The sequence below is a fragment of the Gorilla gorilla genome, chromosome 8 (genome assembly GCF_029281585.2).
Source record: "Gorilla gorilla gorilla isolate KB3781 chromosome 8, NHGRI_mGorGor1-v2.1_pri, whole genome shotgun sequence".
Taxonomy (NCBI): Eukaryota; Metazoa; Chordata; class Mammalia; order Primates; family Hominidae; genus Gorilla; species Gorilla gorilla.
The window spans coordinates 138908874-138936090 of record NC_073232.2 but is presented as its reverse complement, the minus strand read 5'-3'; the positions used below and the strand labels follow the sequence as shown (position 1 = coordinate 138936090).

The following is a 27217-nucleotide window of genomic DNA, read 5'->3' as shown; positions in this document are numbered from 1 at the left end:
CAAAAACCTTCCTTTTAGTCATTGATAGAGGTAACCCAGGAGAAAATGGAAGTAAGTCCTCATTACAATCTGTAGCTGTTTCTCAGGACAATTGAGAAATTCCAGGATGTTCCTGATTAAAAAAATAATGTACATTATTAAAGATTATATATCTGGCAAATCAAAATATGAAATTGGGAAATGTTTCTGTTTATTTTCTAGATCCACAGTCGACTCTTCTCATCCCCCAAAGATCATTCTGCCTGGGAAAGAAATGAAAGTCTTTCCAATGAAGGTAAAGGACTGGGGCCTGCCCAGGCAGGGTTCCCTTTCAAGCCTTTATTTACTCTCTCTCTCTCTCTCTTTTATTTTTATTAATAATGGAATGTACTTTTGAGCCTAGTTTTCCCCCAAACGTGAGATGATAGCTCAGTGGCTCTGCCAAGATTTGAAGCTGATTTGAATTTCTAAACAGCCAGGCAGTGAGGCTAAATGATGCCACAGGCACAGCGGTGACTTCAGGGGTGCCTTTGGAACCTGAGCTCCCTGCAGAGCATGGAGCATGTGGGTCAGGCCAGCATGCAGCAGGGCTCCATCAGGGATGAGTAATGGGACAAATATGAATATTCTCAGAACAAACTGGATGCAATTTAAATATAGGCAGGATATGTGCATTCATAAATCTTTTTTATAAAGCTTCCATTCTTAGCCACTAAACTGTAAAAATGCTAGGTGAGATGGTTACAGTTCATAACTTTTATTAAGTTTGTTAACATAAATGATGTGAAAACCAGCTCCCCTGCCCCACTCTTTGTGAGCAAAATCCCACAGATTAATCCAATGTTCTGATGGAACTGTAATAAGACTACTGGGTTAATCAACTATTTCCATTCAGAGACTAACAAATTCAATTCTAAAAGAATGTTTTAATGTCACAATTTTATTTTTTAATCCTCATTTTAATTTTAATTTATAAATGTGGCAGATGAGCCGCTATAGATGAAAAGTGCATGAGATTATGTGTGTGTTTGTATGTATGTGGATGTGGATATATATGCATGTTTGTATACATGTACACACACATAGACACATTTATATCTTCTCTCCACCACCTGCCTATAGCAAAGATATCAGGGACCTGAATTCCTTTCCAAAACTGACACCGTCAACCCAAGACAAAAACATTACTTGAAACAAGCTTTCGTGTTTAATCCTTTCTGGTAGTCCCGAAGCATGGTTTACAGCTTGTTCTTTTTTTTTTTTTTTTTTTCCAGGCAGGGTCTCACTCTGTCACCCAGGCTGGAGTGCAGTGGTGCTATCATGACTCACTGCAGCTTTGAACTCCTGGGCTCAAGCGATCCTCCCACTTCAACCTCCCAAGTAGCTGGGACTACAGGCACGCACCACCATCCGTAGCTAGTTGTTTTGTTTGTTTGTTTGGTAGAGAGGGGATCTTGCCATGTTGCCTCGCCTGGTCTCAAACTCCTGGGCTCAAGCAACCTGCTCACCTCAGCCTCCCAAAGTGCTGGGATTGCTGGCATGAGTCACTGCACCCAGCCTCCAGCTTTTTAATAGTGACAGATATTTAGTTTGAACTCTTTGAAAACTTAGCCCAGAAATTGCCTGTAGTGAGAACATGAATCCATTTGCAGGCACTTCTTGTGGTCTGAACAGCAAAGGCAGGCTCCCAAAACCCGTCTGGTTACTTGCATCCCACAGGGAGTTTGGGGACACTGAGAAGAGTGCCATGTTTTCCTCAGAGCACTTGGAGGTGGCCGTGAGAACAACGAGGCCTGGTGACTTAAATGTGGATGCTTTGGTCCTCTTTATCTTAGGACCGGGCACTTCCACAGTGGATGCCTACTGGAGAGGGGCTGAGCACTTTAATGGCTTAGGAATCAAGCCCATGCTGGCCGGAGGCTAGAGGTTAACGGTGCAGGCTGCAGGGAAATTGCTCAAGCAACCCTGGGTTGGGAGGGAGACAGAGCTCTTGGCTTTGTATCTTTTTTTTCAGTCTGCCAATATGTGCTGATTATGGAAGAACACTTAAAGGCAGTCCTAAACCTGAGTATATTCTAGTAGAAGGCAAGGAGTCAGACCTAAATGGGTTTCACGCTTCCCGGCAGGGCTGATTCTCCAAGGCACCCTCTCATGTTTTCTGTGTCTTCCCGCAAGGTTGTTTCCATCTGTTTAAGAGAAATTGCACTGGGCACTTGTTTAAAATGGTAAGACAGATTTTACTGGAGTTCTGCAGTGGAGGAGGGAGCCTTCAGCGCAGGACTAAGCTCAGCTCTGAATACAGCAAGGGCAGCTGGAGGTTTACGGCCAAAAGGCAGAGTGAGGAACTCAGCTGATGGAAAATTACAAAGAGGAACTTAGTATCTAAGGTCGGGGAAGGTGAACATGATTAGCCATCAAGGGTGGGGAGCATTCTACCTAAACTGGCTTGGCAGGGTTCTTTCTAACCGTGGGCTCCGAGGGATTCTCACTAATCCTAAAACTGGGCTTAAAACAGGCCAAGGGTGAGGCCTAGTCAAGAAGAGGGCGCAGAGGACCCTGTCTGAGGTTTGGTCAAGGAGGGAGTACAGTTGCACCTTTTCTACAAAAGGAGGGCTAAGCAGCCACCCGTGCCCTCTGGGCTCTCTATGGCTGGCCTTTCTCCCTCGGGAAAGAACAGGGAGTTTAGCTCAGGACTAGAGCCTGTGTTTCCATGCTCATCAGAAGGGCCTGGGACCAGGATGAAGTCTTTCTTAGCCCTCTCAGTGGCTTTGGGAAACCCAAAGAACAGAGTTTTAGGTCAAACTCTGGGTTTGGAGACCAGAAACCCACTATTGTAGACAAAGGGAAACTGTTGTAAGGAAACCAGTGAACTTCATGGGAGGATGAGGCACTGGGGTGTAGAAACACAGGAACCAAGGTTGCTACTTCGGCCCTGGCAGCAAGAGCGTGCGGACCCTTACCTGGAACTGCTGGGTCAGGCGCCATGCTGACCCGACCATCAGTCAGGAGGCAAGGTCAGATATTAGATGTACAACTTCCAGAGACCCAGTCCTGGGGGTGATGAGCTAGTGGGGCAATGTTCTAGAAGGAATCCATGGGCCAGGCATTTATCTCAAAAGGCATAAGTAGGCCTGTAGAATCTCCAGCTTGGGAGGGGCCACAGAGGTCCTTGTGTCTAGCTTCTCTGAGATGTCTGATGTTTTAAACCCCTCCTCATCATCCCCATGCAGGAATGGGGAAGGCCCTGTGGAGTGGGCTGGCCACATAGTAAACTCCAGGGACAGGGGACTCACTCTGTTTTAAGGCAGCCCGTGGTGTGCTCACACAGCAGGGATTTTTAGAAAGCTTTTCAATGGCATTAAGCCAAAATAAATCAGCCTTCTCACCTATTTTTAATCTGTATTTATTAGGTAGGCAAAGAGGAACAATGAAGTATTTTGAAGTTGCTGGAATACGCTATCTGATCCAAGTGCTAGGAAGACAACTCTGTTGTGATATTCCAGGTGGCGGGTAATGTGGGTTTAGCTGGGGCAGTGGCTATGGTGGCTAGAACTTTTGGAGCCCTAGAAACTAGTCAAATTATTTATATGCTGTTGGGATAAGGGAAAAGTTAAAGATGTTCCTGGATAGATAGTGCTGTCATTCATAAGGTAGGGAACTCAGGATCCAGGAGGCTTATGGGGTTAGCGGGGTGCTGGTGGGAGGATCTTGAGTTTGTGGTGTTTGGAAACTCTACGTGTGAGAGGTCAGTGTGACCTCATCTGCTCCAGATGCTCGGGAAGCAGCTGGCAGTGTGGCATAGAGATCAAGAAACAGGTCAGGGTTGTAAATCTTGATATCATCATGGTGTACACGAGGGTGGTATGAGAAACCATGAGAATGGCTGAGATTACAGCGGGAGAGAAGGTATGAGTTGGGAAGAGGATGGAGCTGCAAAACCAGGAGGAGCCACATGCGTGGAGTGGGAAGAGGAGCACTGTCCTGAAAACCACAGAGCAGACATCAGGGTTTTGTTTGTTTTTTTTTTTTTTTGAGACGGAGTCTCGCTCTGTCGCCCAGGCTGGAGTGCAGTGGCGTGATCTGGGCTTACTGCAAGCTCCGCCTCCCGGGTTCACGCCATTGTCCTGCCTCAGTCTCCCGAGTAGCTGGGACTACAGGCGCCCGCCACCACGCCTGGCTAATTTTTAGTATTTTTAGTAGAGACGGGGTTTCACCGTGTTAGCCAGGATGGTCTCGATCTCCCGACCTCGTGATCTGCCCGCCTTGGCCTCCCAAAGTGCTGGGATTACAAGCGTGAGCCACTGCACCCGGCCTTGTCTTTTAAATTGAAGTACGTAGTGCCAGCGTTGACCTTGCCATCAATTAGCGATTCATCTTTGGAATGGTCCTTCCACTTCCTCATTTCTTGGTTTGCTCTTAGACAAGGGTGCTTTTGGATGCTGTGATCTTTATGAAGCTACTCTAAACTTCAGTGATGCGGGTGGTAGCCTCCAGCAGCAGCTCCATCAGTGGGGTATTTGTTCCAAACAGGGTGCATAGAGCCCAAGCAGGAAATCAGAATTGAATGTCATCTCTGAATTTTCATTTCTGCATCCTTCATTTTCACAATGAAGCTATTCACCTCCTCAGTCACTGGAAATTCCAAGACTGGGAAGGGTGGGGAGTGGATTTCTTATAGTTAAATGGTCCTCCTGGCAGGGCCTTTGAAATCTGTTGGCCTGTGTAAAAGATTAGTTTACTATGATTAATAGGATCTGAACACGAAAGGAGAAAACAAATGTGAGAACGGTGACTATTCTGTCCAAACTCACATCTGCTTTTAAAATCAGAGAGAGGTAAAAAGTCCCTTTCAGATCCCATTCTGCATGTTACAAAAAGATTTTGTAACATTTCCCCATCACTGTGCTACCTGTCTGCCGATGAGACTGCTTGGTCTATGGATTGAGGGCGATTGGAAGTCAGGTGTCTAGTTCAGCCATTTCTGGGGAAATCATTCAGGGGAAATGTAAATAGAGAGGGAAATGATGAAGGTCACTTGGAACTTTTAATGACTGATTCACTTGGTTTAGGGATAAAGGAGGGGGCGGATGGCGGGGGGGCGTGGAATTTTCTCCCTTCTGATCGATTTAACCTGACCTTTGCAACCTTCAGTTTTTAAACTTTGATTGATGAGTGGGATAAAGTAATTATATTTCACTTAAAACTTGAGGATGATTGTTCTTTTATTCCAGATTTTACAAAAGCAGTGATTTGCTTCCTTCATAACAATAGTTTCTATTTCATCAGTACTGAATTAAACCATTACCTATACCCTTCGTCATGATTCAAGGAAGGGTTGTTCTAGGATCCTTCAAAAACATCCCAGAACCTGGTGTGAGTTACATTTATTTTCTCTTCCAGAAGAAGCCACTTGTAAATGCAGCTTCTCTGTTAACAAGGTATAGAAGGGACACCACATTTATCTGTTTACTTTCCCTGAAACACCTGGTTTTTAGGAAGGCTCTAATTTTTGGAATTTCAGTGTGTGGATTATCTTTTGATACAGAAACTGTTTCATTGTACCTCACTCCATCTGCCTCCTTCTCATAGATTCCTCCCTGCCCATGGGAGAAGCCATGTATTCAACAATTTATAAGAGTATCTCCAATCAATGCAACTTCTCCAGTCAAAAATCATATCAGTCCCCAGAGGACAAAATATAAGCATAGCATTTAGTGCCTTTCCCCCTCAGAGTCTGATTTATTCTTCTGGGTTTTTCTCCAGGTCCATGGCCTTGCAAGTGCTCTGCACCCAGCCCTTGCCTATCTCTCTCCTTGTCCAGAGACTCTTCTGTCTGAAAACCCTTCTATGTGTTTCTGTTGATAAAACCCTTTCTTTTGACTGAAGCTTGATTCAACCTGCCCCACCCCGCCCCAGGTCTCTCCAGGGCATTTTGTTGATTGCACAACCACAACCACAATCCTTTCACGTGACCTTGCTGACTCATCCTTTTTCTCTCCAGGACCATGGGCTCTGAGTGTAGGGACCTTATTTTCTCATCTCTATGTTTCCAAGCTCAGGGATCAGCAGGGAGAAGTGGTTCAATAGACTGAATGGCATCATTTGTATGAAGAAGCTATTGGAGCCATTTCTCCTTCAGAGGCTCTCACTTTACCCTCCCAGGCAAACCTGCGGAGCAGGGTGGGAATCAGCGTGTGAGTGGCTGAGAACCCCACGGGGAAAACATCTGCCTTTCTGCTCTTCAAGAGCTTTGAGCAACAGGCTTCTGACCTGCTCCTCAGCTTCCCTTGTTGAGAGGGACAGAGGGTCCCCCAGAAGTGGCTTGGATGGGGTCTGCTTGGTGTTTACTTCAGCTAGCATCCACCCTGCCTGTGCACAGCGGCGGTGGAAAAAGGCAGCATCGCTTTTCTGATCACTGGAGAATAAAATGTATTTACTCCTGCTTCCTGTGGAGGCCATAAGGGAATGCATTTGAGTCTGTTGTGCCTGCTTGGGTAGGATGTTATTAGAGAGAAAATAGACCATCCGGCCCTTGCCACTGTGTGACACCTGTGTGTCCTCTTATGAAGAGCCGCTGTGCTTCTGTGCCATCTTCTACTCTGCTTCATGGCTCCCTGGGCCTTGACCCCCAATTTTGCTGCAATCACCCACAAATAGCGCAATAAGCAACTGTTTCCCCCTGCATGAGTTTCTGCTCTAATTTGGCCTTTGCCTATCACCTGGTAACATAATCTAATTTAAAAAGTAATTGGTAAAACACTGTACTACGAAAGGAGCTCAACTGCAGATTTCGCAGTCTATATATCTTTGTGTCAGACAGAAATGCATCAGCCAGATTTTACAGCTTCCTCTCAAAGGCATGAATGCTCAGTTACTGCCTCTTCTGTACCAAGGCAGTTGGCAACAAGACTTCATCCAGATGTGAGGAAATCAGACATTGGGGTGGACATGTGGGGGACAGTCCAGGAGGCCCCGTGTCTCATTCTTAGAAGAGTGGAATGAGGAGACCTACCCATGATTTCAATGAATTCCCCCTCTGAAGTGTTTGAGCCCTTCTACCTCGCCATGGGTGTCAGGGTGGGCACCTTTGGGCACCGGTATCCTGATCTGAATAAAGGAGCCAGGTCTGAGAGACAGGCATCTGGCATTGGTTTTTGGTTTTGCTTAGAAGGAGCACCTCCTGCGGAGATATCGTTAAGAGACCTGAGTATCATGGCTGAGCAGCAACCTCACACCATGCGCCATGGAGACGAGATTTTCCTGCAACCACAGAGCAAGATAAATAGCTTTGAGTTGGCAGCAGTTGTCAAATGGAGGGGTGCATCTGAATCACCGATCAAGCGTACAACAGAAATAGGTCTCCAGGCCTCACCCAGGCCTGTAGCATCAGAGCCTACAGGTGTGGAGCCCAAGAAGTTGTCATGAGCATCCCTGTGAAAACCACCACTCACCCACCACTCAGGGTCTTTTGGAGTTTGCTGGGTTTTAAGAAAGAAAGTTGTAATATTTGCTCATCCAAGTGATTGTCATTCCCCCATGTCTAAGAGTTACTCAGCGTAAAGTTATTCCATAAAAGGCTGTTTTAATGGCCTCCTCTTCATCCTGGTGGTGAGGGAAGGATTGCTGCTCTAGCGTGATGGAAATGCCCACACAGGATACCCAGCACTGGACAGTTGAGGTCAACAGCTCTTTATTAGCCACATACACTCATGGCTCCAGGGAGGAGGGCTCCGTGAGGACTGCACTGAGGAACCGTGTGAACACGTCGGGTCTGTGGGAGGCAGGCTTTGTAGTAAAAAGAGTGTGGGGTGACCTTGGGTTCCTGTGATCCCATGATAAGGAGGGTTGTTTGGCTGGGGGAGCTTATCTGAGGGAGCAGCATGGGAGAGGAAATATGATAGGCCATCCAAGGCCCTCATCATTTTCCCCAGATGTCAAGGCACACGTCATACTGGACCTCGATGTTAGGCCTTTCACCAGGAGGGCCTGGCAGGGGGAGAGAGAAGATGTAGAGGAGTGGGCAGAATGACCAGCTGGGACCCAGGGATCAGCACACCTGCTGATCCAGGTGTGCTAGAAGGTGTGACAAAGTTGAGACTTGGCTCCTAGGGGCGTGCTGAGAGGCAAGTGTGGACACCAACCAGGCAAGAGGCAGTGTCAGGGGTGCAGCAAGAGGACACAGAGTCCTCAGAGGAGGCACATTTTGGTGACTGGGAATGTAGGGTGGGGATACAGTGGAAAGAGGTGGTGCCCAGGTCCCACACACATCCCTGGCTCATGACCAGCCCCATCCAGAGCTCCTGAGGTCCCAGGATCGGGCAGAGGAATCAGATCCAAGTCATGAATTCACTTCCCAGAGCAATGCAGAAATCTGAGTTCTAGACTGGGCCTAGGGAGGCAGGGGGGCCCAGTGAACCCCGACCTAGAGCCCGCCATCGCTCTGAACTCAGGAATGCTGTTCCATGTCAGCAATGGCACCGCAGTTGTCAGCCACGCCGGAAACCTGGAGTCTTTCTGCCTTCCCTCACTCCAATGTCCAACCGTGACTAAGTCCTTCTGATTTGCTTCCTTATCATCTTTAGGGCCCAGCCTCTTCTCTCTAGCCACTGACGTGCTGGCCTGGACTCCTGCAATAGCCCAACTGCACCTTCCTCATTCTCATCTCCATCTACAGCCAGAATGACCTGCTCAGACCACACCACCCCTGCTTAAGACCCTTCCATGCCTTCCAGTTGTTCTTGGAATAAGGACCATTTTTATTGTGGTGCAAAAGGCCCCGAGGCCCTGGGTCCTGCACCCTGCACTCCATCTCCTTCCCACTCTGTCCCACCCTCTGCTGCCATGTGCCTCCTGCTTTGGGATCCCTGCCCATGCCTGTGGATTCCATCCTGCCAAGTGGCCATGTCCCTCACCGACCTGACCTGTAGCCCCTTACCTGCATGTCCTCTGGAAGCCAGCCTGATGTCATGACCAATCGGTGGTGTCCACTTTTCTCTCCCCTGCTGTGCCTGTTGCAGTCATGCTTTCAGGTTGATTTGGATTTGATGAATACTTGCTCCTCCATCCAAACTACAAGCTCCGCAAGAGCAGGGGCCTGTCTGATTTTGCTCGCCAGTCTCAGTGCTGTGCCTAAGCACTCAATAACCCCCTGGTGGGGGAATGGGCTGGCTGGTGGGAGGTAGGAGCTAAGTCTAGGATGAAGTCCGGGTGGGGCATGGAGACAGGGAATCAGGCCCATCTCCAAGGCAGAAGGCAGACATCAATAGGACTTTGAGACGACACAGAGTGCATGTCCCCTTGTGTCTGCTTTCTACTCACCACACTAAATCAATCTGCCCTCCTCCTGGCATCAGCCTCCTCTTCTTCCTCTGACTCCATCAGCCTGTCTCCTCCTGGTGTTGCCTGGACCCAGAACAAGAACGCTAACCTCTGCAGAAGTCCGAGTTGGGCTTATGCATTATTTTTGGTGTGACTTTCGGCTCCTTTAAAGAAAGAAGTTTATTTGTTTCGACTTCCTTATTAATTGTTAGTTGTATATCAAGAGCGCCCCCCAAGAGAAAAATAATACTTACAAATAATCACTGGAAGTCACACACTCCTTCCGAGGGCTGTATGTTATCGGGAAAACACTGCACAGAGAGGGCATGTTCCCAAACTCTTGTGGTCCCCGCTGTGCAGAATGCTGCTTGTTTTGGTGAAATATTGTTAATAAGGCATGGAGAGAACAGACTTGGTTATGAGCTAAAGTGTTTTTTTTTTTAGTGCCTTTTCCTCAGTTGGCTATCTAAGGAAAGGATTTCTAAAAAAGAAAAAAGCATATAAACAAATGCAACATAAATTGAAAGTGACACAAGGAATTAAATGTATTTTTGAAGCTTATTGTGTTATTTAATATAATGGTCATGTTAATATCCAGCTTCCCAGCAGAAAAGGAATATTTATCTAGCAGCTGAAGTGTGGCAGAGCCGGAGGAGAGAAGGACAGGCAGAGTGAAGCAACTGCCAAACAAAACACAATTGTTTGTCCTCTCACTACACACCTATGACTTTTCACGGCTTATTTTATATCTTGGTAAAAATGTCAGTGTTGGCCATGAGACCATTATCATACAGCATCTTTTTTTTGGAATGAATTACCTCCTAACCTGCTTGCTTCTCTCTTCTTTTTCAACAGTGAGTCTCTCTCTTTCTCTCTGTGTGTGGTACGCTGATAACTTGCCCTTAACTCCCCTTGGTGAAATGCGGTAGGCAGGAAGGCCCACGCCTGGCTGAGACACAGCTTGTAACACGTGTGAGGGGTCATTGTTATCAAAAACAGAAAATTAGGGCCGATGATCTCTTTCCAGCTTCCAAGGGGGTACAAGGATGTCACGTGTCCTGCTGCAAATTGTATTCCTGTGTTTGAGCAGAAGACAGGTAAGGTCTTGCTTCTTGTTCAAAGGTGTCATTGTTCTTGAAAGAGCCCTGGCTTCATGTCACATGCCTACCTTGGGTACATGAGGAGACCTTATGATTATAAAACCTCCCGGAACCTTCTCCCTTTAGGCTGGTATTTGACAATGCCACCGTTTGACCTCTGCGCTGAGGGGAGAGCTCCTGAATAATATTGTGAGAGATTCAGTTGTGAAGTGTCTGTGTCTCTCAAACTACCTTGACCATTTGGAGTGAGTACAGATCACAGAGGGCTAGGTTTCCCTAAAGCAGTTTATATTTTTAAATGGAAATCTTTCTGAAGAGAAAATCTTATGGGAGGCCGGGTTATAAAACAGATTAAAGTGGAGGAGCTCTGGCTGAAGGAGGACGCTGAGCACCCCTGCCAGGTGGACCCACTCCCCTGAGCAGTTAGAGACATCCCATAGTGTGTCAAACATGATTTGAAAACTACTGTCCGCAGGTCTGGGAGGGGAGTGCAGACCATTTGAGTGACATTGATTGCTTTCTCATTGAATATTGAGATTGCATCTCGTTAATCTGGAGCTCCATGGAAGGAGCAGGTTATCACTGTGGTGGTCCTTTTTAACCCAGAGACGGGCCCTGCTTCTTTATTGATCTGCACTCCAGTTCCCAAATCCTGAGCCCACTCTGTTTTATGGCTCTCACGAATGTGATTATCTTGGTGCCCTTAAGCCACAGCTGATATTTTGGGCTCTTCGAGGGTGGAATGGTTCCTGGCCCCTCTTCTCCCCGCACCCCCCATGCCTTGAATGGAGAAGAGGTGGTAGACGTGTGCTCTGGATTTTAACTGGAAGATGGGAAGAAGCAATAATCTGTAATAGGACCGTGCTTTAGAATTTTCTTCCTTTTCCGGTATTAAATAGCTTTACTTTAATGACCCTCAGCTTATAGTTTCTTTTAGATCCTTCATACCAGCGCTGGCAGGAGTCCAGCTACCAACTCATCTCTGAATGTGGCGTTCACTAATGCCTTGTGTGTGCTTAAGCTTGATTTGTTCTTTTTATGAGACTTGGGAAACAATTTATGAGGGTGATTAAACATTGAGACAGGCAGCCTGAGGTGGTTGGCCAGGCCTTGTTCTTGGACAGCTTTGAAAATGGGCAACACTGGGGGTCAGGGACTTCCCTTCCAGAAAGCCGCACTGTGTGATGAAATTTGGGAATGTGGATTCTTAGCTTGGGGTGCCCAGAGCACGGATTAAAATTTTGTGTCAAAGAATACTGTTCTTTCCTTAGGAGACAAGATTGAGAGTCAGTGTCTGGGTGAAAATAGGAGGCTTTGGAAAATCCCAGCTCTTCCACGGTTCATGCTGTGACCATGAACAACTTAATTAATTTTTGAGACTCAGTTTTACAATTTGTAAGTGAAAAATGATAGTACCTACCTTGCATTGTTTTTATGAGGAGTAGTCGTAATAGATATAAGACACTCATCGTAATCTTTTTTATTATTGTGCTCTAAGAATACTTACCATGAGATTTACCCTCTCAATAGATTTTTTTTTTTTTTTTTTTTTTTTTTTTTTTTTTTTTTTGAGACGGAGTCTCGCTCTGTCGCCCAGGCTGGAGTGCAGTGGCACGATCTCGGCTCACTGCAAGCTCCGCCTCCTGGGTTCTCGCCATTCTCCTGCCTCAGCCTCCCGAGTAGCTGGGACTACAGGCGCCCACCACCACGCCCAGCTAATTTTTAGTATTTTTAGTAGAGACGGGGTTTCACCATGTTAGCCAGGATGGTCTCGATCTCCTGACCTCGTGATCCACCCGCCTCGGCCTCCCAAAGTGCTGGGATTAGATTTTTTTTTAAGTGTACAATATGCTATTGTTGACTCTAGGTGCAATGTTGTATAGTGGATCTCTAGAGCTGATTCATATTGCTGGACTGAAACTTTATGCTCATTGATTATTAAGTCTTTATGTTTCCCTGCCTCCCAACTCTGGTAACCACCGTTTTTTTGACTCTATGAATTCTGCTATTTTAGATACCTCATATCAGTGGAATAATATAGTATTGGTCCTTTTGTGTCTGGCTTTGTTCACTTAGCATAATGTCTTCAAGTTTCATTCATGTTGTAACGGGACTTCCTTCTTTTTATAAACTGAATAGTATTGTTTTGTGCCTATACACCTCATTTTCTTTATCCATTCACCTATTGATGGACACTCAGGTTGATTCTTGGATACTGTGAATAGTGCTACAGTAAACATGGGAGTGCAGATATTTGTTTGAGAATCTGATTTTAAGCCTTTTGGATATATACCTAGAAGTCGGATTGCTCGATCATGTGGTAGTTTTATTTTTAATTTTTTAAGGAAACTCCACATTGTTTTCCATAGTGGCTGCAACATTCTACATTCCCACCAACAGTGTGCAAAGATTCCAATTCCTCTGCTTCTTCGCCAAAACTTATCTTTTGTTCTTTTTTGATAACAGCCATTCTGACAGGTGCGAAGTGATACCTCATTGTAGTTTTGATTAGAATTTCCCCAATGAGTAATGACTAATTCTAATAATTAATTTTTAAATTAGCAGCACATGGTATCAACCTCTCCACCTGCCAAAAGATACAGATGCTTACAGGTGTGTCCGTGTAATTATTTTCTTTTCTGAAGCATTATGTTTCCTGCATGTTGGGGGAAGCAGAGAGGTTGGGAAGAGGGAAATAGAGCGAGCACTGGGGTGGGTCTCACAGAAGGGAAGGACAACCTGTTGGATGACCTGAGAGCTCACTCTGAGCCTGCCATCCCAGGAAGTTGGACATCTCCCCGCTTGCTAGTGACATGCACAGTTGGTCTCCATGCTCAGCCCGTCCCCACGCCTGGCTTCTTCTTTATTCCTGCAGCCTCATCCTACAGGAGGGGCCATTCTTCTCCCAGCTTGCCACGGAGCCTCCTTCCCCAAATCTTTCTGGGCCAGGAGCCCTGCAATGGCCAGCTTTGTCCTTGGCCTTGGCCATGTTCATCAGGCCATCCCATTGGGTGGATCAGGCCTGTCTCCTGGCCTGTACTTCACAGCGGGTCAGCAGGGGCTGGTGACCTCACAGCTCCTGTGTGCTGCTCCACCTCAGACAGATACTGCGAGATGTTCTCCAAGACATCATGTGGCCCTGGGATGTCCTAGGCCTCCCCTTCCGCATCATTTCTTGCCCATCAGCAAAATTCCTGCCTCATAGGTCTTTGGGCAGTTGATGGAGGGAGGATGGAAAATGCCTGCAGAACCTGGACATCACCCCCTTCCAGGCAGTTTTATCACATGATTGGCAGGGGTAGGGGCATGTCTGTATGATGGCAGAAGGTGCCATGTAGATCCAGAAGTGCCATTTTGTCAGAGGACCTGGCATAGGCTTGGGTATGAACAGCCATGGGATTCAGGTATCTGTTGCCACAGTGCCAATAAACAAAGCATCTTCCAACTCAGTGGCTTATGGAACAACAAGCATTTCTTTAGCTCTCAGGGCTGCAGGTCGGCAGTTTTGGTGTTCTGCTCTCACTGGGCCCACTTGTGGGGTCAGTGAGCTGTCAGTTGGGGTGATGGCTCTGCTCACTCAGGCTCATCTAAAAATGTTCACAAGGTGAAGGCTGGGGCCAAGCACAGAAAAGAAAATGCATAAGTTCACGTTCAAAGCAAAGTAAATATAATGGCACCACTCTGAATCTAGAGGTGGAAATATAGACCTTACCTCTTGATGGAAAGATCTAAACGTTCATTGAAAAGAGCAGGGTCCCTGGGTAGGGGCTGTAGAGAATTGGAGCCCCTATTGCCATGCTTCTACAACAAAGCAGCAGCGCATATTGTCTGGGACCAACTCCACACCCAGCAATTCACTGGGCATTGAAAAGGATTTGTGCTATTTTCACAACCACTACATGAGAATGGTATAAAATGAATATTCCCATTTGGTAGATAGTACTGAGATCTGGAAAAGTCCAGATCTCAGTATTATCTACCAAATGGGAATATTTATGGGGTTTCTGAATTGCTCATGCCTAAGATGGAGGTCCTATTTCTCCCCCAAGGACTGCAGTGGGGGCTAATGATCTGGGGTGTGTTAAGTACCCAGAGAGGCAGTGCTGGATGCCTGCTAGCTTGGGAGCCTGAGGCCCAGCAACTGCCTGTGTCACCCTCCTTGCTGCAGCCCCAGCACCCGAGACAGCATTAGAACCCAATACACAACTGGGGACTGGATGTGTGGCAACATTAGAGGGTGGGGTGGAAAGGCCTCAAGGTCAGGCAGACCTGGCCTGAAACTTACCATCACTTATGAACTATGAGACTTCTGGTTTCTGGGCAACATGGTGTCTCTTCGAGGTCATTCTTGGAAATTTCCTCATCTCTTCCATTATGAGTTTTGCCAGTTTCTTTGTGTTGGGATTCTGGGGCTGCTCTCCAAGGCCACTGTATTCCAGCCCTACTGGGGCATCTGCGGCTACACACGTGAGGACAGTGTCTGGTCCCCTGTGTCAGTGTCTGATGCCTGCCCCATCTGCTCTTAGCACTCCTACCGTGACCTAGTCCTCAGGCTGCAGAGGAAGGTCCATGTTGTGGTTCTTTCGTGACTGTCTCGTTCTTTCTGTGCTGCTGCCTGTGCCTCTGCTTGCTGGGTCTTGATGTTTATGCTGCCTGTCCTCAATTTCATTTGTTGACTGTTCAAGTCCCTGCCCTGGGCGTTGGTGCTGGTGGTGTTCTGCAATCTCAGAAGCCAGGGAGGTAGAGGGTGGCTAAATCAGAAGGGTGGTTCCCCTCTTACTGAATACTTCCTATGCACCAGGAACTGTGCCAGGCACTGAGCATGCAATGCTGAGCAAGAGGTCAAGGGAACTTGCTCTCCTGAAATCTATGTTCTAGTGCTTCAGGAAAGGCAAACATCAAGTGGACAAACAAGCAAAATTACTGCAACAAAGAGATAAGAGAGCAAAAACCAAGGAGCATTCTGCTTCAGGTGTAGAGGGTTGAATAGGAGTTTGCCATGCAAGCAGCAGGGCAAGGGGCAGCTGTCTCCAGGAGAGGAAGCAGGATCTGCAAAGGTTTTGAGGAAGGAACGGGACTGGTGTGTTCAAGGAGCCAAGATAAAACTCACTGTGGCTTGATCCTACCAAGAAATGGGGTGAGTAGTAGGAAAACGAGTTGGAGAGCTAGAAAGGAGGAGGGCTGAGGTAACAGTGGCGAGTTTTCTGTTTGGTGCAGGAGAAGCTGCTAACAGGTTCAAAAGGAGGGAGTGACAGGCTTCGTTTTGCTTTGTGAGAAGACTGTTGTGCATGCTGGAACAGATTCTGGTGTTAGAAAGCCTAACACCTAGATAATCTGGCCAACCCTATTTAAGAAATGGAAGACAAAATGACAAGTACAAAACTGCTGTGGCCCCTTCTAGAGGCATGGAAGGGTGTACATGTGAGTGAGTATCCTCTGTTCCACGCGGAATCTCCCTTGACGGTATGAATGAAAGAGGGCAGGAGTGAACGCTGGAAACACATCAGAGGCCTGCAGCAGCTGTCCCAGTTAAACAGGGTGATTCCCAGGTTGTTGCAAATAGAGCCCCAGGCTTGGCTGGAGCATTGGATGTGGATGGTAAGGGAATGGAGGGTGGAAGATGATGTCACATTTCACTTCATCCTCTTAATAGATCCAAGGGCTGCTGATTATTATTTTTAGCTCAGAAGTAAAGTAACTGACACCTGGAAAGGTTAAATAACCTCTATAAACCTGGCCTGCCACTGGAGTACCTGCTTGTAAGCCTTTGTCACCATGGTGCTTGTGGGGGTTCAGAACCACAAACAGCACTGGGTGATCACTCATGGTAATTGTTGACTTTAGACCAGACACACGGAGTGTCTATCAGACGGACTTGGCTTGAGTGAAGTTTCTGTCCTTTCAAACTTCCTCTTCACTGCCCCCACTCTGCTCTTCTCCCCTTTCCCAACCCCACCATCGCCAAGCCCAGGGCCCCTCTATGCTTCTCAGAGCCCTGCCTGGGCCATCACATCAGCATGGTCACCTCTCCCTCCTCCCTTGCCTATCCCAACCCCTATGAGCTCAACCACAGAGTGACTATGCTGGGGCCATGCTGGGCCCTCTTCATCCAGCATCTGCAGGATTCAGCACAGAGTGGGGGTCCAGACAGGATTTGCTGAATGAAGGCCTTCAACATAAAGGCAGAGCAGCGTGTTGGTGAAGTACGAGGGCATCAGGGATTTAAGATCTCCAGCTCCATTTTGTTGTTATTAAAGTGGAACAGTTATAGTCCCTGCATCACAGGGACATCAAGAAGATGAAATATGGTCCTGCCGGCACCATGCCTTGCATGCAGTGCACACACAGGCAGCTGCTATTTTTATTATCTATATTTTAAGAGGAAAGAAATATGAGCAATGTCATATGGTTAATGCAGGATAAAACTCAGAGATATTTGCAAGCTAAAAGAGAAGTTGGTGAATGTAAAAGGGAGGCTTGTCTAGCAGTGAGGTTTACAGATGATCATTGGGGTCTGGAGACCCCACCCTCCCACCACACTCACCTTTCCTTGCAGCTGACATTCAGCAAATCCTGCTCTGCCTGGCCTGTCCCTGGACAGTGCTTTGCCGGGCTGGTGGCTCCTGTCTTCACTGAATACCAAGTATGTGGATTTAGTAATGGAAAGGGATGTCATATCCACCTGGAATACAAAACATTCATGGCCATATTATTTATAAGCCTATTTTCTACAAATGGCTACTCATCCCTTGTGAGCTTCAGGTTTCCTGGTTAGTTTAACTAAAATTTTAAGTATATGGAATTTAAAGCTACTTTGAAAACTTTCCCCCTTTCAAGTCATTGCATAAAGAATAGATCCCTTCAGATGTCTGCATCTGTCAGGCAGCTGGTAGCTCCGTCTCCTGCTCTTGCTTTTAACAGCTGTCATTTGTCTCTGCACAGACCTTTCTTGATAATTGAGATGTGCTGTGCATCAGGGAGGAGGCTTATCTGAGGGTGCCGAAGAGATGGTCTCTGGCCAGATGTTTCTCCTTCATTAGAATGTATCCATCAGACATTGCTCATGAGAACTCTTTGCTAGAGAGTGTCTGCCTCTTTCATCCTATTAGCTAGGATAAGCTGGGCTTCTAGTTCTCTCGCCAAAAAGATGGAATTAGCGTTTAAGAAGCTGTCGTCATAAAAGTTTTTACCCTTCACAATTAATGCAGGAAGAGGTCAATGATGGTAAATGAATGCCGTTGAAATCAGCCTTCATCGTTCGTGAGCAGTTAGAGCCCTAAATGCCACATTTGAAGGCTGCTTCTGTCTTCCAATCCTGATGAGGATGTAATTGTATGGAACACTGGCTTGTGTTTGGAATCCTAATTTGTGCATTGGCAGTGTCACAAGGAGTTCTATTAAGAGCCCCGATTCTTACAGAAGCACCACGCAGAGATCTCTTTAAAGGCCAGGGTGTGCCACGGGGTAGAGCAAGTGTCTACACAGTGGTGGGCACCCACGATAGCAGTGTGTTTGGAAGGGGCAGAGCTGTCCCAGCCCAGCCCCTGCCCCTCTGTAGTGGCTGGGATCACCAGTTGCACTCCTGCCAGTGAGGAACATGGAGAGTGAGTGGTGGGCAGGCAAGCCTGGTTTCTGCAGAAGCTGCCGGGACTGGATACAGGACTGGCAGGCAAGTGAGTGGCTGGGGAGACGTCCAGGTCGGGACAGCTTACTGCCAAGTGTTCAGAACTGTCCACTCTGCAAAACCATCCCCAAATTACTTATTGAACTGTTCTCGCTGCTGAGAGGCAGAGCCAATAGAACTCGCCTTGCATCGGGGAGCCTGACCTCTAGCAAGATCAGCACGCCTCCCCCTGGGCTCCATTCAATGTTCCCAGTGACTGCCAGACCTTAAGCAGAGGGCTGATGGTGAGTCCTGGAATTCTCCACAAATAAAGAAGCTGTGAAACAGCGACAAACACAACATCCAATCACCCAACTCCATCCTATTTTTTTCATCTTTTTATCCATTCATCTATCCATCCATCCATCCGTCCATCGATCTATCCATCCATCCACCCACCCATTTTTCCTTCCACCACCTAATGGACTCTTTGAGAAAGGCTTTGACAATATATGAATAAGACATAGGCCTTGGCGTTTTAAATTCACTATAGCAAATGGACATTCGGAGATCCCAAGAATGTCAAAGCCAGAAATCTTTAGAGGCTGCCTTGTCTCATTTGTCCAATAAGAAAACTGAGCCACAGAACACAGGAGCGACCCAGCCTGGTAGGGCTGGAATCCAGGCCTCTTCCCTGCCAGGCGAAGGTGTTTTCACGTGTTACATGGAGGGAACTAATTTCATGATAAAGACAAATGTCTACTTTATAGATTGGGTATAATTCCATGCACTTTTTTTTAAGAGACACTTGCTCTTTTGAGATTAAAAGAACAAGGAAGTTTTCTCATATTCAGAGAAAACTGGCACAGCATTTTGAGAAATCAACCAGCACTATTCATCTTAACATGAAAACAAGTTCTGCTTTATAGCCGGGCACAGAGGCGCATGCCGATAGTCCCAGCTACACATGAGGTCAGGTTGGGAGGATCGCTGGAACCCACAATTTCAAGGCCAACCTGGATAGCATAGCAAGACTCTGCCTAAAAAATACAAGGGAGGAGAATTCTGCTGAGTACCTAGGAGTTGGGTTTTCTCTTTGCTGAGGAGACAAGAGAAAAGAAATTACAGTGCGTAGCTTTAACCTATTAACTTCCTCCTTTTTACCTTTAACTGCCAGAAGGTAGAAATGAACTAGCAGTGAGTATTCTAACAGCGAATCTCCCTTTCACCCAGGCTTCACCTCTTTCTTTCTTTTTTTTTTTTTTTCCTTTTAACCTTGGAGCTGCCAAACTTCTGGAATTTCAGCCATGATTTCCAGGCTAGAGGCAGGAACCCCACAGAGACAATCAAGACGTGTGCTCCTTTGCAGAGTTTCCCTGTAGGCCTCACTCCTGGTAAATTCGATTCCATTACACCCGCATGGACCATAGTGAAGTTTTCCTAATCATTCATGAGACAAGTTACAGTGGAACCAGTTCTTAGAAATGAAAATAACCAGTTATACTCATTGTTTAAGAAAAAAGAGGCCAGATGCAGTGGCTCATGCCTGTAATCCCAGCACTTTGGGAAGCTGAGGTGGGTAGATTACTTGAGGTCAGGAGTCTAGACCAGCCTGGCCAACATGGAGAAATCCCATCTTTGTTAAAAATACAAAAAATTAGCTGGGCGTGGTGGCGCATGCCTGTAATCCCAGCTACCTGGGAGGCTGAGGCGGGAGAAGCATTCCAATCCGGGATGCGGAGGTTGCAGCGAGCCAAGATTGCACCACTGCACTCCAGCCTGGGTGACAGAGCGAGACTACGTCTCAAAAAAAAAGAAAAAGAAAAATCTAAATCACAGCTCCTGTCTGTTCAACCTGGTTTCACTGAGCCTTCTTTGAATTTAGCAACATGGCCTTTGTCATGGCAGCTGAGGCAGCTGCTGAATGAATTGTCCTTGCAGACGGAGAAGAGTCGAGAAGCTTTGACAGCCCCAAAGAAAGTTACACTTTCACTTAAAAATCAAGGTGAATGCTCCTGGGGAAGCAGTTTCAGCATCAACTCTGTTTTTTTATTGCCAGCAGCAGCCATTGCACCAATATAGCTCACTGTATCGATCCCTGTGATTCAGTTTCTGCTCCAGGCACATTTTAGCACTTTTAACACATCAGCACAATAGTTCAAAGATCAATCATTATTTCTCCTTACTGATCCATTTTAATTGTGATGTCAAAGATGCAGTAATGCTTCCTTAAGTTAGAAGAACATATCTCAAGCCGGGGTAACGTTTTATTATCACAGTAATAAGCCCTTCACACACTAGGCAAGACAGGTGGCTCTTTGGTTCTTGCACTGACCCCAAGCGTCTGGTACCCCTGAGCTTAATAGAAGTTTCTGTACTCAGCATTCACCAGCCAGGCGACGTCTTTCCCCCACTCCTCATCAGGACAACTGTGGGTTCTGGGAGGCAAATGGTCCCCATAGGACAATACAGATGCAAGTCACAATGAAGGAAGGACCCCTCCCTGTCTGTTCTAGGATGCTTCTGTCCTGAGGGGGTGGACAGAGCAGTGGAGGCAATGGCTAGCCTTCCCTGGGGCCTTCTGTGATACCCACCTTCTGTTCAGAAGAGAGGGGCTTATTTACCAGGAAATCGACGGTGTCTGGAGCCTTCTCACTTTTTTTTTTTTTTTTTTTTGAGATGGAATCTCGCTGTGTTGCCCAGGGTTGAGTGCAGTGGCACGATCTCAGCTCACTGCAACCTCTGCCTCCTGGGTTCAAGCAATTCTCCTGCCTCAGCCTCCCAAGTAGCTGGGATTACAGGCATCTGCCACCATACCTGGCTATTCTATTTTATTTTATTTTTGTATTTTTGGTAGAGATCGGGTTTCACCATGTTGGCGAGGCTGGTTTCTAACTCCTGACCTCAAGTCATCCTGCCACCTCGGCCTCCCAAAGTGCTAGGATTACAGGCGTGAGCCACTGCGCCCAGCCCGCCTGCCCACATTTGTGAAGGAATTCTACATTTCGTGGAAGGTCTCTGTCCACCGAATTGAAGATTGTAATAAAAATTCCAATGAATGATGTAAAGGAATAAAGTTGGATTTCAGCCCCCAAACTAATTTCCATGTTCCCACCTATTCACTTCATTTGGAGGCCTTGATACCTTTAGAAAAATGAAGGAGTCATCCAAACGTAATTAGCAAACTCAGCCTGCACTGCCTCTCCTCTTGCTCTTCGCTCAGAGTTTCTCCTGTCAGGATGCACTGGAGCCAACCAGACAGGAGAAGGGGGGCAGGAGTGTACCCTAAAAGAACCCTCGACTCTGGACGGAGTTTCCCAAAGGATGTTCCGCAGGATACAGTTAAGCAGGATGCTAAACACCTGCTATATTTTATAAAAATGTCCTGTGGTCAAATCAGCTTGGAAAGTAACACTGTGGTGAGCTGTGCTCTTTACTGAGGGGCCTCCTAGGGGCCTCACTATGCTAATGGACATATTTCTACAAGTTCTGCAATCCTGCTTGGCCTCTGTGTGATGAGTGTCTTGCAGGACAATTGTCAAGTGGATAATACATGACGAAGTGCTGCTGAGGCTCAGGGGCTCCCAGCATATTTGTTGAAGGGGGTCCAGCGTGGGCTTGAGGCTGACAGGGGAAATGGCACATGAGTGTCTGCTTAGGTACAATTGCTCCACTTCCAAGAAGGAAGACTGTGGGGGAGATGCTGGGGTCCCATCAGGCACTCTCTTCAGCACCCCCAGCTCCCTGCATCAGCATGGACGGGGGCCCCAGACCTGATGCCTCTTACAATTGTGATTTAACAGGAGGTGATTTAACAATAGAATTTAACATTTTAATAGACTGCCCGCTCTCTGAGGGCAAGGCTCAAATGGTAATCGTCCATCTTTGGCTGCTGGGTTCATTTCCATTTTCTACTAGCTTGCCACGTTCTGTGTAGGCCTTAACCCGCTGCGGGCAACCTTGTGGGGAATAAATATGGATGCCTGCCCCCCACTGTGGGGGCTAATGGGGTCCTTAGGCAGATTTTCTGCCAGACCTTTCCTTTCCCTGCTTTGTACACTCAGCAAAAATTCAAAAGGTGACACCTATGGGTGCTCTTTCCTGGGACTTTGACCCTGGGATAAGTAACATAAGCAGGAAATAAAACAATCTCAGGTTATTTGACTCAATGCTCTTATCCTGACTGTCTGTCCAGCTATGGAACCATTTCTAACTCTCTACTATTTCATTCCCAGGAGCCTACTTAGTTCCTGCTAAGTTCCAAGTCTGGTTCTTAGCCTTTTTAGCAATTTTGTGAGCTCCCCAAATCCCACTGGCTTAGGTTAGCCAGAGGCAGTTTCTGCTGAGAACTTCAAATGCGAAGTGACACACAAAAAGGGCCGTGTTGTACTATCTCGTCATCATCCTCTAATGCCAGAATTCACAAAACTTCAGTAGGAGTCTCTCTCTCTCTCTTTTTTTTTTAGATGGCGTCTCATTCTGTTGCCCAGGCTGGATTGCAGTGGCACAATCTCAGCTGACTGCAACCTCCACCTCCTGGGTTCCAGCAATTCTCCTGCCTCGGCCTCCCCATTAGCTGGGACTACAGGCACCTGCCACCATGCCCAGCTAGTTTTTGTATTTTTGGTAGAGACAGGGTTTCACCATATTGGCCAGGCTGGTTTCAAAGTCCTGACCTCATGATCTGCCTGCCTCAGCCTCCCAAAGTGCTGAGATTACAGGCGTGAGCCACCGCGCTCGGCCCCAGCTGGATTCTGATACCTATTTGCTGAGTTGACCAGCAAAGTTCCTCATCTCTTTGCATTACCAGGGTCAACCCCAAAATGCGATGGTGGAGTCATTCATTCCACAAATATTTATTAAATATTCACTGTGTTCTAGAAGCTAAGGGTTTCTAAGGGCAGGGACTGTAGCCTGGAGCAAAGACCCTGTCATATGAAGCCCTCATTCTTTTTTTTTTTTTGAGATGGAGTCTCGCTCTGTCACCCAGGCTGGAATGCAGTGGCGTGATCTCTGCTCGCTGCAACCTCTGCCCGCTGCAACCTCTGCCTACTGGGTTCAAGCAATTCTCCTGCCTCAGCCTCCAGAGTAGCTGAGATTACAGGCGCCCACCACCACCCTGACTAAATTTTGTATTTTTAATAGAGATGGGATTTCACCATGTTGGCCAGGCTGGTCTCAAATTCCTAACCTCAAATGATCCACCCACTTTGGCCTCCCAAAGTGCTGGGATTACAGGCATGAGTCACTATGCCCAGCCTCATGAAGCTCTCATTCTACTTGGGGAAAGAGAGAGATCAAGATAGAAATTGTCAGGTGTTGGTGAGCTCCGCAAAGGAAAATAAAATGATGTGAGTGGGTAGAAAGGAACGGGGTGTACTACCTTATACAGGTAGTTGGAAATGGCCTCTCAGATAAAGTAATGTTGAGAGACCTGAGGAATGGGAGGAAGTGAGATATGCCGAAATTTGGAGAAGACAAAACCCTGAGGCCTGGACATGTATGGAGGGTTTGAGAATAGCTCTGAGCCCAGTCTGGAGCCAATGAACAAGACGGGTAGTGGGGATGACCTCATGGGGGTATCCTGTAGCCTTTTAGCTTATACTCACGGTGAAGTCCAAAGCCCAAGAAAGGGTTTGAGCAGGGAAAGCCTTGCTGTGACTTGGGTTTTTAAAACACTCCTCTGAAGTCTGCAATGACATGTAGCTGTGAGCTCATCCAACAGTTCTTAGAGCTGCTGGCCAGGCAGGGTCGGGGCCCGAGGTCTTGCCTGTGCCATTGTTTCTAACTTCTACATCTCCCATGGAGGATGATGGCATCGAGCCTTTTGAAATCAGATGTTATTCTTAATATTTCATGTGAAGCTTTCCAATATTGCTACTTAATTTGTAACAATAAGAAGTCTGCATGAAAATGTGTGCTTGCACATGTAAATTAAATAATTTTATGTCAAGTAGGTATCTGAAGGGTTGTCGAGGTTTCTTTGCATAATAGAAGTATGTGCGCCTTTCTGACTACAGCATGGTTAATGCTGTCAGAGCCAGGGACCGCAGCTGCATAAAGGGGCATCCTGGCTATGCCTAGTGAAAAATCTCCCTGTCATTCAGGCTTCAGGGGAATGGAGACTGTTAAGTAGTGGGCAGAGGGGGTGAGAGAGGCTAGAGTCATTGGGAAGAGTTTCATAAAGGAGGGGTCCTCAACCTCAGCACTATTGACAGTTGAGGCCAGAAACTTCTTTGTAGTGGCAGGGATCCTGAGCACTGTAGGATGTTAGCTGCACCCTGGCCTCTACCCATTAGCAGTGGTACCTCCTCCTTCCAGGGATAAAACCCAGAAATGTCTCTAGACATTGGCAATGAAACCCTGGAGGTTGTACCTCACCTCTAGTTGAGAACCAGTGTCATGGAGTACCTGGGCTTGGAACCTGAGGCTTTTTTCTGGGTCACAGAGGAGAGAGAACAGAGTTCACCAGTGGGCAGGGGTGATGAAGATTGGAAAGTTGGGTCTGAGTCTCGTTTCTAAGTCTTACAATATTCTTCATCAGCCGAGCTAGAGAAGGTTGGTGGATGTGGAGTTTACTTCACTCACTGTAATTCACTCCACAATAAACCTTTGATGGCTACTATGTCCCAGGGACTATGATAGATTCAGGAGTGAAGGGTGGGAGTCAGCATAAGAATGAACCAGATATGATCCCTGCAGACAGTTCTCACACTGTGCGGAGCTGCTATGAAAAGGAACACGTTCTGGGTGCTAGGAGAAAATGGGAGGAGGACCCAACCAACCCACGGGAGGGATAGGCCAGGACAATGCTTGCTAAGCTGGGAATCTGAAGGTACTGGGGGTACTCCAGTTAGGGGATGGTGTGGGGCAGGGGTGGTAGAAATGGTGGGGAACAGCATGTTCAAAGACCGTGAAACAAGAGAGATTGCAGTGCATTCAGTATTGCTGAAATGTAAAATAATCGTCAAGCATGAATAGCTGCGTATTGATGAGTTAAAGCAAAGTCAGGGGAATTCTCTTTAAAGTTTCCATATTTATAGTACATTAATCATACAGAGGAATTTTTATTAATATCAAGAATGAGTGGAACGGCCTCAGAAGAAACAATCCATAAGATTGTCCGACTGAAATAACCAAATTGGGGATTCTTATTCGTGGCAGATGCCACTAAAAATAAATATACCATATGCCATCATTATCATAATAAACAATCAACATTTATTAATTCTTTCCATGCACAAAGCACAGATGGTGGGAATATATGGGGAAGAATACTTGAAACAAACACAACTCCATCCACTCAGCAAAAATTGATTGAGCACACACTGCATGCCAATCACCTACCAGCCACCAACGATATGAAGAGAAATTCCACATTGTTCCTGACATGAAGGGTCACAAGGTCGAATAAAAAGCAAATAACGACTGTTTTTGCCATTAAGTGTCATACAAATTGTTAAGAAAAATATTAAGACCTTGTTGTATCAATGTACAAATAACAAAAAGGAGATGTAGCTACAAAACACATTGAGAAATATCCAACCTCACTAAAATGTAAATTAATTCACAATTTATAAGTAAAATCTAAGTTTATATGTTGAAACTGAATATTTCCAGTGGTTATGTAAAGTTGTAGAGTCCACTGGGAAAACAGAATTCAACAGAGGCAAAACAACTATATACTTGAAGATGTTCATAGCAGTATTATCTATTCTAAGAAAAATCAAAAGCAACCTAAAAGTTTAATAGCAGGGAAAAGATTATATAAATTTTGGTAATATGCTTAATAAAATATTACATTCATTTAAAATGGAAGTTATAAAGAGGTTGCAATAATATAAAACATGCTATAATTCTTATGTCAAATTAAAAAACAGTGACAAACTATGCATATAAAATAAAGACCAGGCAGAAATACACAAAAATCCATAGTTGTTGAGCTAGTTGGAACTATAGATCATCCTCCCTTCCATTTACTGAAATTTATGAAGTTTTTTTTATGGCTTCTATAAATTTAAAACCAAACAAAATGAAAACAAATGAATAGCAGTGCACCTTTCTAGCTTTTTTTTTTTCTAGCCCCCACTGACCAGTAAAAATGATTCTGGATTTGTTGACATTTTTGTCCTCTCTCCCACCCTCCAAGGAGGGTCTTCTATTTTTTTTCTGGCTTCTAAGATGGAAAATAAGATAGTGGAGTAAAGGAGAAGGTGCCAAGAAATAATGTTCAAGAAATACAAATAAAAGTTTCAAATTATTTTGAAATTCCTTTAGCATTAATGAATGATATTCTTTTAAACAAGACTGTGTCCTAAGGATGAATCACATGAGTGACAATTGATAACGTGAATTTTAATATTTTTAAAAATTGATTAAGGCCAAAAAAGCCAGAGTAATCAAGACAGTGTGGAATTAGTATAAGGACAGACTTGAGAGCCCAGCCACAGACTTGCAGGTGTAGTCACCCGGTGTGTGGCACAGGGGCCACAGCAATGATGCAGGGGGAAAATGGTCCTGACTCAGTTGGAAATTTGTATAAAAGTTTGCTTGCAGATGGATTACTGACTTAAATGTGAAAGCTAAAACAATAAGGTTTTAGAAGATGGCATGGAAAAATATTTTCATGATTGTGGAATGGGAAAAACATAAGACACCATAAAGGAAAATGTTGCTGACTTGAACTGCTGTAAACTTTAATTAAAATTGAGGACTCTTGCTCATAAAAGACACCATGTAAAAAAATAAAAATGTGAGCCACAGAGTGTCAGAGGATAATTTATATCTATGATATATATTAGATAATAGATTATTGATTAATATAAAACAAAGGATTTGTATCCAACATCCAGAATATATCAGGAATTTCTAAAAATTAAAAAGAAAAAATGACTAGGTGCAGTGGTTCACGCCTGTAATCTTAGCACTTAGGGATGCTAAGATGGGCGGATCCCAGGAGCTCAAGTCCAGCCTGGGCAACATGGCAAAACCCCGTCTCTACAGAAAAATATAAAGATTAGCTAGGCATGGTGGTGTGCACCTGTAGTTCCAGCTACTTAGAATGCTGAGTTGGGAGGGTCACTTGAGTCCAGGAGGTTGAGGCTGTAGTGAGCCATGATTGCACCACTGTGCTCCAAACTGGGTGACAGAGCAAGACTCTATCTCAAAAACAAAACGTAAAAATGAAAAGGAAAAAAACAACCAAGTTTTTAAAAGT

At 45.9% G+C, this 27217-nt stretch overlaps 1 protein-coding gene across 3 annotated transcripts in view; it reads left to right on the top strand.

Annotated features, from left to right (window-relative positions):
• The window catches only part of C8H10orf90 (chromosome 8 C10orf90 homolog), a 246098-nt gene that overhangs the window by 24076 nt on the left and 194805 nt on the right, over positions 1-27217 (top strand). For all 3 annotated transcript variants that reach the window (XM_055352075.2, XM_055352073.2, XM_031015709.3), the window contains exon 2: positions 202-274. In XM_055352075.2, the coding sequence (XP_055208050.2) occupies positions 202-274 (73 nt within the window). The remainder of the gene's footprint in view (positions 1-201; positions 275-27217) is intronic.